The 12,411-nt window shown below is 48.4% G+C and overlaps 1 protein-coding gene across 1 annotated transcript; it reads right to left on the bottom strand.

The window, feature by feature from the left end:
• Nucleotides 1-4,485: 4,485 nt before the first annotated feature.
• Nucleotides 4,486-8,605, bottom strand: LOC129514745 (C-X-C chemokine receptor type 4-like). The gene is made up of 2 exons (XM_055333463.1): nucleotides 8,506-8,605; nucleotides 4,486-6,064 (listed from the first exon to the last, which is right to left on the bottom strand). The coding sequence occupies exons 1-2, from the start codon at nucleotides 8,518-8,520 to the stop codon at nucleotides 5,096-5,098; spliced, it is 984 nt and encodes a 327-aa protein (XP_055189438.1). The 5' UTR covers nucleotides 8,521-8,605; the 3' UTR covers nucleotides 4,486-5,095.
• Nucleotides 8,606-12,411: the final 3,806 nt, after the last annotated feature.

Here is a 12,411-nt window from a genome sequence, read left to right as displayed (position 1 = left end):
GCTCTCTCAAATAACTAACTAACTAACTAACTAACTAATAAATAAATAAATAAATAAATAAAATCTTTAAAAAAATCAGTATCTGCTCTGTTGCTTTACAAAGTATAATCATACAAGTGTCTATTACTGAACCCTGAAGAGGATTGAAGAACACAGAGGATCTTTTTGAGCTCATGGTATTACCTTGGCTAACACGATAGAAGATAATGAAGAGTTACTGTAGTGCTTAAGAAGGCACACACTGGTGTCAGCCTGCCTGTGTTCAAATCCGGGTTTTACCTCATACCTACATGATGTTGAATAAATTTTGCCTCAGTTTCTCCATCTGTAAAACAGTGAAATGATAATACCTACTACATATGGTGGTCATGAAGATTAAATAATCAAAGTACCTTGTATGTAGGAAGCCCTCAAGGTGAGTGATAACTGTTTTTGATATCACGTAGAAGTCAACCTAAAAAAGATAGAGTCATTTGAACTGAAGATATTGAGAACTTGAGGATGTGCCTCAGAACGTGTTTGGTTCTGCTTCAGTGCCATTTATAGTATGCACAGGGGAAAGAACATAACCCCATTATTGTAGTTTAATTTCTTTGTGTTCTTGCCTGAAAATGGAGAGAGTAATACTTAACTGGTAGGGCTTTTCTGAGGAGCACATGGATAAGTGTGCCTGGAGTTCAGTTAGCTCTCAATAAATATTACCTTCCTTCTGAACAGAGTCAAATATGAGGAAGTAATTCCCTTTAATTAAGAGTGTTGATGAGTTGGGTTCTAGTTAATTGAACTGTAATATGTAAATCTATTTAATCGTGGACTGGCTCTACCAGATAAACATCCAGCACCTGGTATGGTTTGGTTGAGCACTTCTATTTGTTTGATTTTGAAAAATCCTTTCCCCTTGTATGACTTCTTAACATTGTGGATCCCTCAACTCAGCCTGCAAACAGTTTGCATTTTCAGTTGAAAGAAGGATTTTCAGAAGGTTTTAGATTTTAATTGTTGGACTTAATGGGATTGCTTTAAATTAATCCAAATCACTTGTAGACAATGGAGCAATGGCCTGGTACCTCATCATTCCTTGTTTATTTTTTTAAATAAAAGGAGCAAAGTGGGATGTGTTCCAAATTGAGTCGCAGACTATGGTGAGGATTAGCTGAGTAAACATTGTGGTCTTTAGGGAGACAGATATTGGGTGGGAGCTAGAGAATCTGCAGCAGTCACCCTTTACCATTTATTTCCCTTTGTGGGGTGCCTTCCTAGCATAGTATGGGAGAAGAAGACAGAAAGACATGTTCATTACAGCAAGATGATGAAGAAGTAAAGGTGGAAGAGAATGGTGTGTTGAGTAAGGGGGAATGAGAATGCATTGAAGTGAGACCAGATAGAGGTGCTGAAGGGAGACCTTGGAACTTTGTCCATTGATAATTTCATGGGATTATATTGTTTGGATATATCCTTATTTTCATAATTATTATCATCCTGTGGTCCTCATCTTGAAAAAACATTCTCAATTTGAGTATTCTGGGCACTTTGGGCTGGATAATTGTAGAATGTTTAGCAGCATCCCTGCTCCCTACCCACTAGATGCCAGTAGCACTTTACCTACCCACCCACCCACCCATTCCGGTATAATCACCAAAATATTTCCAGAGTTTACCAAATATTTCTTGGGGGAGTGACCCCTGCCACCACCTCCTCCCCCTGCCTTCCCCTCCCACAGGTTCTACCCTGCCCCAGTTGAGAGCTGCTGCTTTGAAAGGATTCATTTCAACAATGTTTCTCTTGGGCTGTGCTCATGGAAAGGTCATTCCTCTGGCTAACTTTTGGATCTCCAACACTGACTGGCTAAGCCACATTGACAGCCAAGTGGAGACCTCCTCAAAGTGGGCTGGGTACATCCCTACGATGCCAGGCTGCAATGTCAATTTTTTTTAATTTTTTATTTATTTATGACAGTCACAGAGAGAGAGAGAGAGGCAGAGACATAGGCAGAGGGAGAAGCAGGCTCCATGCAGGGAGCCTGACGTGGGACTCAATCCCCGGACTCCAGGATCATTCCCTGGGTCAAAGGCAGGCGCTAAACTGCTGCGCCACCCAGGGACCCCTGCAATGTCAAATTTTTAAGTGCTGGAGGATGCCTAGATTATTTTCTAAGGTAATGTGAATTTTGTCTCCAATGGTCCCTCCGCCTCCTCAGTGAGTATTACATGGACATAATGACAACTCAATTCTGTTTATGGAGCCTTTACTATCTTACAATAAGCTTGGAGAAAATCAAGCTTGTTAGATTGTTAAAATAAAACCTGTAGAGTTTCCTATTAAAAGAGTCCCCCAGAATTATTATTTTAACATAGGCATAACCACAAAAGGAGACTGAGAAGCCCCCAGTTCGGGGAGGTGAATTGCCAAGTGGCGTTTTACGAAAACAAAGGCTTTGCAAGATAAAAACATCTTCTTTCCTCCCCAGTCACAGGCTTAATGTTATTAATAACTCAGATGTCATATTTATGCCATTTGTGGCAGCATGCATACAATTTAAATATTTTAGCTTCCATTATACAACTGGATCTACATTACTGACCTTCAAGGGCCCCATTCATAAGGGATGAGGAGAGGGAACAATCAGCTACTTCCTGTGAGGGCTGGCTAGCAGACTGGGTTTCCCAGCATTGTCGAACAAACCACCACACAGGGAATGCTTTGGAGCCACTTGGAACATGGTGCAGTGGGGACAGAGAATGATGGGGGGTGGGGCTTTCAGGGCAAGGAGAGACAAACCTTTTTTTCTTTTTTAAAAAGAGTTATCCCACCTTTGTTCCAAGGGAGAATGAAATACCCATTAAGACTGGTGACACTGGGAATTTTGTTTCAGCTTGGTTCCTTTTGTTGTGACTCCAGGGTAAAGGAGAGGAATCTGGGGTGACTAGGTTTCAAGCCAAGATGAGAAAGAAAGCGAGTTCCTTCCAAGGATTTCTTCTATTGTCTCAAGGATAAATATTTATAGAGAAAGTTCAAGTGAAGTCTTTTACAATGGTCATGGTTTTAAGACTAAGCCTTCCAAAGGGTACATGTAAAACTATGCTTAAATGAAGGGTGATCCAATTAGGCTTCGCAGGGAAAACCAAGAAACCTCAAGATAATTTCCTATATAAAATCTAATTGTGTTCTCAAGTGGAATAGGAATACCACTCTGAATTATTCCAGATCCATAGACTGCAGCAGAAATGTACAGCCAAATTGGATTCTATTTTAAGTAATTATTTCCCTTCACAGGATCTATAATTTGCCTTCAACAAATGTGATTTGCCTCAGAAAGATAATACATTGCAATTTTTCCTCCAAAATAGATTTTCTGTGCCAGAAACAATTATGAAAAGTAGACCAAATATTGCCTTGATTATATCCTGGTTATTATCTTTGAGTGCATGCCTGGAGTGCCCTGTTTGTGTTCCAAAATGAGATAGGTACGGCTGCTATATAGTTTAGAAATTATCTTTAAATGGAGACCAGAGCTGAAATTTACTCAAGAGCCCAGGGCTTGCACAATGGTAGTGTAAATAGCTACGGGTGTTATTATGTAAGACTCCAAAATCTTGTGCAAAATATGAGCAGTGAGGAGCTTGGTTCAGTGGACCTTTCTTCTGAGCTCTGAAAGCACCAATTTAACTTTCATCTGCTTGGTTAAACCCTTGAGGTGCTAGGTGTTGCAATAAAATGTTGAGATTTGCATAGAAGATATTGCAAGGAGGGTATTTTTGGCATGGTTAATTTTATGAAGAAAACATTCACTTTTGGCTTTATTTTCAATAACAGTTCAGTTGATTTATGACCAGGTGTTCTGGGGAACGATAGTGGTATGGTTAAGAGCACAGTCTGGAAGGATGAATGGAATCAACTGGTTTGTCCCCTTGAAAGTGCAAGTTATGGAAAGTCTATGCATCTCTGTTCCTTTGTCTGTGAAAAGGGAATGATGGAATCTAGATGGAAAGAATCAGATGAGAAAAAGCATACTGTGCTTGGCACAGCACAGACCTGGATCATACAAGGGGTCAGTCCTAGTAAAATTTAAAACATGGTATTGCATCCCTTTTCTCCTTAACATACATTTTTCCTTCAAAAGATGACTTTTCATAGGAATAGGAACTGGCTGGATGTTTCTAAATGTCTAGGAGTTGAAAGTGGTTGAGACTTCAGATTTTGAAGACAAGATTCCCTGGTTTGGAATACTGGCTATGCTACTTACCATGCCTTTAATCTGGTCACTTGGGCTTTCTGTGCCTCAGTTTCCTGCTCTACAAACTGTAGCTCTGTTATTAATAATTGAGTCAGAGTTCCTATCATAGAATTGTGATAAGGGTTAAGTAAAATATTACAACAGCTAGGATAGGACCTGACATGCCATAAATATGTTATTATTTTTGACTTCTGTTAGCCAAAGGAATGTCAACAGAAATCAGAACATAACACTGAGTAAGTTTATCACGAACTTTTATTAACAACTTAATACAAGACTGTACATTGAAGGTGCTGAAATCAGTCCACTTGAGAAAACTGAAAAACCATCATTTCTATACTACTTCAGGCTTTGGTTGTAAGTGCCACCTTCTACAGCAAAATCACATAGTGTAACCAAACCATTTAAGAACAGGAAAAAGAAAATCTTCACCGGAATGGAGAGATTATTTATGTACAAACAGCTGAGGATCATTTCTAGCTTAAGTGATTCACTACACACTCTGGAATGTTCAGTTCCCTTTTCTACAGTCCTACAACCAGACATACAGCAACTAAGAACTTGGCAATAGGTCCTGCCTACAGACATTCATCCACATGAAAAACAACAACAAAAAATATTTATATAAATAAGTCAATTAAACCTCACAAAAACTAAAGTAACACAAGAAAAAATCCAACAGTCAATAAAAACTGTACAGTATCGGTCACTCTTTTATATCTGAAAAAATGTGTAACAAAAAAAAAAGAGTTCTTTAATGTATACAAGTCTTTGAGATCATTGTTAGCCGGAGTGAAAACTTGAAGACTCCGACTCAGTTGAAACAGAAGAATGTCCTCCCCGCTTCCCTTTGGAAAGGATCTAGAGGCTGGACCCTCTGCTCACAGAGGTGAGTGCATGCTGGGCAGAGGTTTTAAATTTGGCTCCACGGAAGGCATAGAGGATGGGGTTCAGGCAACAGTGGAAAAAGGCTAGGGCCTCAGTGATGGAAATCCACTTGTGCACAGTTTTCTCAAACTCACATCCTTGCTTGATGATTTCCAGAAGGATAAAGCAATCGATGCTGATCCCAATGTAGTAGGGCAGCCAGCAGGCAAAGAAAGCAAGGATGAGGATGACTGTGGTCTTGAGAGCCTTGCGCTTCTGGTAGCCCTTCGAGTGGGACAGCTTGCAGATGATAATGCAGTAGCAGGACAGGATGACGATACCCGGCAGGATAAGGCCGACCATTATGTGCTGAAACAGGAACATCACCAACCATGAGTCATTGGGATAGAAGCGGTCACAGATATACCTCTCATCTGCCTCCCTGACATTGGCAAAGGTGAAATCAGGAATAGTCAACAGGAGAGCATGTATCCAGACGCCAACGTAGACCACCTTTTCCGCCAACAGCTTCCTTGGCCTCTGACTGTTGGTGGCATGGACAATAGCCAAGTACTGGTCCAGACTGATGAAGGCCAGGATGAAGACACTGCTATAGAGGCTGACAGTATAGATGACATGGACTGCCTTGCACAGGAAATTCCCGAAGTACCAGTCTGCCACAGCCTCAACTGCCCAGAAGGGAAGTGTGAGGACAAAGAGGAGGTCTGCCACAGACAGGTGCAGTCTATACTTGTCTGTCATGCTTCTCGGTTTCTTCTGGTAACCCATGACCAGGATGACCAATCCATTGCCCACTATGCCAGTCAAGAAGATGATGGAGTAGACTGTGGGCACAAAGATACGGTTGAAGTTAGCATTTTCCTCCTGGAAGCAGGGTTCCTTCATGGAGTCATAGTCACCTGAGCCCAAGTCCTCTTCTGTGTAGTTATCTGAAGGGTATATCTGCAAAAGAGGCAAGAAGAGATGGGGTACTTCCAAATTCATTCTATGAGGCCAGCATCACCTTAATTCCAAAACCAGACAAAGACCCCACCAAAAAGGAGAATTACAGACCAATATCCCTGATGAACATGGATGCAAAAATTCTCAACAAGATACTAGCCAATAGGATCCAACAACACATTAAGAAAATTATTCACCATGACCAAGTAGGATTTATCACCGGGACACAAGGCTGGTTCAACACTCGTAAAACAATCAATGTGATTCATCATATCAGCAAGAGAAAAACCAAGAACCATATGATCCTCTCATTAGATGCAGAGAAAGCATTTGACAAAATACAGCATCCATTCCTGATCAAAACTCTTCAGAGTGTAGGGATAGAGGGAACTTTCCTCGACATCTTAAAAGCCATCTATGAAAAGCCCACAGCAAATATCATTCTCAATGGGGAAGCACTGGGAGCCTTTCCCCTAAGATCAGGAACCAGACAGGGATGTCCACTCTCACCACTGGAAGGGATGTTAACTTTCTAGTTCAGCTGGCATTCTCCGAATTAAAAAAAAAATGTTTCTGCGATTTTTAAAAAGTGATTTATAAAACCCAAGTCAGCCCAGGCTTCTTCAGGACATTCTGCTTCGGATGAAGTAGTGAGTGGATGGGCACAAGAGAATTGTTATAGATTCCTGCAACCCTCCTGCTCATCTTCCCCAGAGTCACTTGTTATATCCTTCTTAAGTAGAACCAATTACAAAATTCTTTGTTTAGAACAAAAGGGCGCTGAGATTCTGAGTGTTTGAAAGTCACATCTTTGCTAACTCTTCTACCCCACCCACTGGGGGGGGAACCTTGGGAGGGAAAATACCAAAACAAAACACAAAGGGAACCACTCCTAGACTGTGCGCCCTAGGGAGTGGGAGAGGTGGGGTGGGGGTGGGGGGCAGGCGAGGAGTGGGAACGGAAGCTTGAGTTCCGAGGAGCTGGGATTGATTCTCTATACGAAGGTTTCCCCAGGATAGGGAAAAGGGAAAGAATGAGCATGGAGGGGGGGGTCCTCAAAACTTTCTCCTAAGGCACAAAACATTGCCTTCCCCTCGTCCATGCAAACACAAGCCAATCTGTACTTCAAGCAACATGTAGGGGGGAAGGAGGATCCAGCCTTAAAGGAAGGATCTGTGGCGCTCGGGGTGCTGAACGGGGCTGTTAGAAGGGGGTGCGGACGCGCACAGCGCCTGGGGCTTGCGCTCCTCTGGGCGCGGGTCTCTCCGCCCGACCCGTCCACCTCTTGGCGCGTCTGGGACGTTGGGGAGCGCGGCGATCTACTGGGAGGGGAAGGTCACGGGGTCTGCGCTCATGGTCCTCGCCCCGAGTTTCATTTCCTCACCCTCCCGGGCCGCTTCCCACCCCGCCACTGACCCAGTAAATGGGGTCGGAGGTCTGCAGCTGGAAGCCTCGGGGCGGAGGGCGCCCTGAGGCCTGGGGGGGCGCGAACCCCCGACCTCCGCGCCTGCCCTGCGCCCACGCCCACCAGCGGGCGCCGCGGCTCCCGGCGTCTCGCCCAGCCCCTCGCCAAGGGCAGGCTCACAGGGTGTTGGGGAGAGAATGGGCGTCTCCCCCGAACAGCCTTTGAATCGCGCGCCGCCAGGGAAACGAAAAGCCTTCCTGGTAAGGGGTTTTCCAAAGTCTCCAGGAAACCACCGACGGTTCGACGGCGCATTTGGGATCGGCGAGGGCCAAACGGTCTCCCCACTTGCACCTGCCCGTGTGCGCCGCAAGCTCCCGCAGCCCAGGTGCCCTCGCAGCCTCCCGCGGGGCCCCGCCGCGCACACCTCCGGGTCCTGCTGCGCCGAGGCGCCCTCATGCTCCGCCGTCGGGGCCCGGGCCGCTCGCCGCGCTTCCCACGGCCGCGTCCCCGCGGGGCCGAGGCTCAGATGCCCGCCTCTCCCGCCCGCTGCTCGCCGGCGGGGGGTCCTGACGCAGCCCCGCGGGCTGTGCAGAGCTTAGGGCCCGCGCGCCCCCCCCAAGGGCGCCCCCCCAACCCCCGCCTGCGCCTGAGATCAACAAGGGGCGCGGTCCTCGCCCTGGGAACTCAGCCCCGCGCGCCGCCCCCACCTCCAGCTCCAGCTCCTGTAGTTCACCACCCCCCGGAGACATCCTCGGGCTGAGTCCCGGGACGGCGCCGCCCGCGGCTGTACAGGACGTTCTTGGGTCTGAGGCTCCAGGGGAGACACACGCATCTGTCCTCCTCTCCCTGCAGAGCCAACGACTCCAATCCTGCCGGGTCCTCCAGGGTAGCCACGCGCACGGAAACTCCCCTCCACGCTCCTTCTCCCGGGCCGGCCCCTCCCACGCTCCGCTCGCCTCTGCTCGCTCCGAGGGGGGTCGCGCCCTAAGTTTTCGTGTTTGTGCGTGTAAGGAAATCAGGCCGAAACCGGACTTACATGGAGCTCTTCCATGGTCACTGCTCGCCCTCCGGCCGCCGTGGCTACCGGAGCACCCAAGCCGTCGGGGTCACTTCGCTACCTGCTGCCGCAGCCAACAACACACTGTGAAGTTTCTGGCTGACGCTGGACTTTTATGGAAACACGCTCGGCGGGCGGCGCATGCGCCGCGGGGGGCGGGCGGCGGGCCGGGAGGAGGGAGGCGGGGTGCGGGGGGAGAGGGGCTGGCGTGCGGGAGGAGGGCGCGAGGGAGGGCGGCGGCCCGCCGCGCTGCAGCCCCGGCGAGGTTAATGGGGCAAACCTGGGAATCCCCTGAGCCGCCGCTGTTAGCTGGAGGTCACCTTGTGCGTCTCGAGCTGTGCGTGGAGGGACTCCCGGAGGCGTCCCCCAACTTGGGAACGCTGAGCGCGCCCGAGGGAGGTGAGAGGCGCGGGCCCCCTACGCGACCCAGTGTGCATCCATCCTTGCTCACGTGGATGCAATTCCGGCCCCGGGAATGCTACAGATGGGGAAACTGAGGCCCGGAGAAGGGTAGTGACGTGCCAGCATGACCCAGCCCGTAGGCGGCGACGCCCACGCGGGTCCAGCTTGTGACTCCCTTCCCCGCGCGCTCAGCGGACGCAGACCGTTCAGAAAACAAAACGATTCTCCCTTCGGAGCACAACTGTATGCGAGCATACGTGCCCATCCCCAGGAACAGTGCCCGCATCGGGTGTGCAAAATACGGAAACGCTTCCCGAAGAGGTAGGATGATTTGGCGTGATCAAGGAGGGAGACTGTGCCAGGGCAGTAGGTGCGTGTTCCCGGGCAGCCAGTAGTGACCGCCGTACCCAGACGTGTGTGTAAGTGCGCCTTAGCACGAGAGTCGCTCAGCGAATAGCACTTTCTGTAACAGATCACGAGGCAAACGTGCACACAATCACTCATTCATTTGCACAACAGCGATTGCATTTAGCCCACCGGGGCCGGGGTGTGCGATGCCCTGCTCGCGGCGCGGGGCGCGCAGCCCCGAACCCCAGGACAAGGCCCCCACGCGGAGGAGCCGGAGAGCCGGCTGGCGGCGACGAGGCCGAGGGTTGGGATCCCAAGCCGGCTTGAGCGCACGTGTGGCCGCGTACCCGGCGTCCTCCTGCACTCCGCGCGGAGGCCGAGCGGCCGCGGGGATAAGAAGTCGGGTGGACGGCTCGGGCGAGGTGGGGTGGGGTGGGGGTGGGGCTGGACGTGGACGAGGCCCCGGCAGGCGGGGTTTGCAGGGGCCGCGCCCGCAGCGCCCTCCCTCCATCCCTCCCCGCGCGGCGTCCGCGGGGCCCAGGCGCGAGCGCCAGCCAGAGAGGGCGGGAGGGCGCTGCGGGCGCACCCCGGGATGGTCCCGGGAAGAGCGCGTGCCCAGACTGCATCCTAAACACCCCAGCCCCTTCCTTAGGATGAAACCTCTCAGTCGGGAGGAGCTCCCGGATGGTCTGCGGCCGTCTCTCCCGAGCCTAGCTGTCCTCTGTCCTCGGCACCCCTCCCCTCCCCCCGATGTGTGTTGGTGAAGGACCTCATCTCCTGAAAGCTGATGTTGGAAGGGGAGGAGGGCGGGGGTGGGGGTGAGTGGGTGACGGGCACTGAGGGGGGCACCTGACGGGATGAGCACTGGGTGTTATTCTGTATGTCGGTAAATTGAACACCAATAAAAAAATAAATTTATTATAAAAAAAAGCTGATGTTGAGATCAGCAGGTGGGACTCTTAGAAACTGCTCATTTAGGACACAATAATGACTGGATGAAACTAACCGTGTTATTACACTTTTGTAGGATTAAAAGAAAACTTTTAAAAGCACCTTTAGGGGATCCCTGGGTGGCGCAGCGGTTTGGCGCCTGCCTTTGGCCCAGGGCACGATCCTGGAGATCGGGATCGAATCCCACATCGGGCTCCCGGTGCATGGAGCCTGCTTCTCCCTCTGCCTATGTCTCTGCCTCTCTCTCTCTCTCTCTCTCTCTCTCTCTCTCTCTATCATAAATTAAAAAAAAAAGAAGACAAACCACACAACAAACAAGATACCAGAGGGTTGCAGGAAGTTAACCAACCAAATGCGAAGTCAGTCTACAGGCACACAGTTGAGATAAGGCCTCTGTCTGGCCCAGGTCAGCTCTCGGCACTTACTGCTTCTTATGTTCAAGCAGTGAAGGATCTCAGTTCTGTTCAGAGATCAATCCGGCAAAGCCTTTGGTGGCAGTTGCCTTTTTTAAGTGGTCAACATAGAGGGGTCACGTCTGAAGAGTTGGACAGTTTGCTGCCAAAATCCTTCCCTTTTTAAAGGGATATAATCAATTTTGGGGTCTCTGCACACCTCCTCTGGTTCTGCTCGTTATCAGTTCTGGGGTGTCAGCTGATGTTGGTCCTGGCATTATCTCCTAGCTGCAATACCTTAACTGCTTGCGTCATAGCTTGACACAAGCCCCTGCTTGACACAGGCTCCAGCTTGATACGAGAGGCTCCACTTTGCTCTCTACAATGGGGGAGCCATGGGCGAGTGGTACAAGGAGAAGAGACTGGAGTTGTGTCAGACAGTGGACATTTTTCTAGTCTTCCTACAAACTGTGGCTGTGTGAAAAGAGAAAATAAGTACTAGCTGCCCATGAGGTCAGGAGAAAAAAAAATCTCAAAGCAACGCTTAGGTATTATACTAGCAAAGCCCTCCTCCCCTGACACTTCTATCCTCAAACAAGAATTTCCTTAATGATATTTAGAAGTCTCCCATCAGCATAGATTTGCTTATTTGTTTTGTCCAATCCATAGGCGTCTATGGAGAACTATCTATGTGCCAGGTACTATTACAGATACTGGTGATGTAAGAATGAAAAGATGGACAGGTTTGATGACATTAGCAACAATAACAGAACAAAACTCTGATATAGAGGAAGACGGTACAAACAACATTAAAATTAATAAACAGAGTAGAAGAAAATAGCACTATACATGCCAATTACCAGATCAATATCTATAATATGTAAAAAACACTTAGAAATCAACAAGAAAAAGATACACTCAATTAAAAGGGCCAAGAACAGAAACCAGTTATTTCTGGGGTGCATGGGTGGCTTAGTTGTTCAGCATCTGACTCTTTGTTTTGGCTCATGTCATGATCTCAGTGTCATGAGATCGAGCTCCACGTTGGATTCTATGTTCAGTACAGAGTCTGCTTGAGATTCTCTCTCTTCCTCTGCCCCTCCTCCTCCCACTCACACACACACACACACACACACACACACACACACACACTCTCTGAAATAAAAATAGATAAATAAAATCTTAAGAAAAAAAGAAACCAATTATTTCAAGGCAGCGGTGGGGAGCCCTTGCTTTGGATTCAGAATTTAGCCAGTGAGGAAAAGTCATTCACAAGTGATAAGTGCTACGAACAGAAATAAGCACAGAGGAGTTATCACCTGTGTTTTAGTTTCTGAAGTTCAATGATAGCAAAAATCAACTAAGTAAAAATTACCCTTAATAGATCCCTTAAATCTCCAATGAACTGTTTACCTGATTTTGTGTAATATAAACTTTTACCTCTTGGCATTTAAGAAACACTGGGAGAGACTAAATGAGGGAACAGAAGGAATACGGGGGTCTGGAGATTCATTCTGCTCTCAAAGACAGTGGAGGGATATAGGCCCAGTTTGGGGTCTGTTGGGTTTGAGGTACCCTGGGGGCTTCTGGCTGGAGCTGTCCAGCACAATTGTACACATGGGTTTAGACTTAGCTCAGAGATGGGAAGAGAGTGTTGGGAACTTGCATTAAGAATTAGCTGCTCCTGGGGATCCCTGGGTGGCGCAGCGGTTTGGCGCCTGCCTTTGGTCCAGGGCGCGATCCTGGAGACCCGGGATCGAATCCCACATCGGGCTCCTGGTGCATGGAGCCT

Source organism: Nyctereutes procyonoides, unplaced genomic scaffold (assembly GCF_905146905.1).
Source record: "Nyctereutes procyonoides isolate TBG_1078 unplaced genomic scaffold, NYPRO_anot_genome, whole genome shotgun sequence".
Classification (NCBI taxonomy): Eukaryota; Metazoa; Chordata; class Mammalia; order Carnivora; family Canidae; genus Nyctereutes; species Nyctereutes procyonoides.
This window is presented reverse-complemented; position numbering and strand designations above follow the sequence as displayed.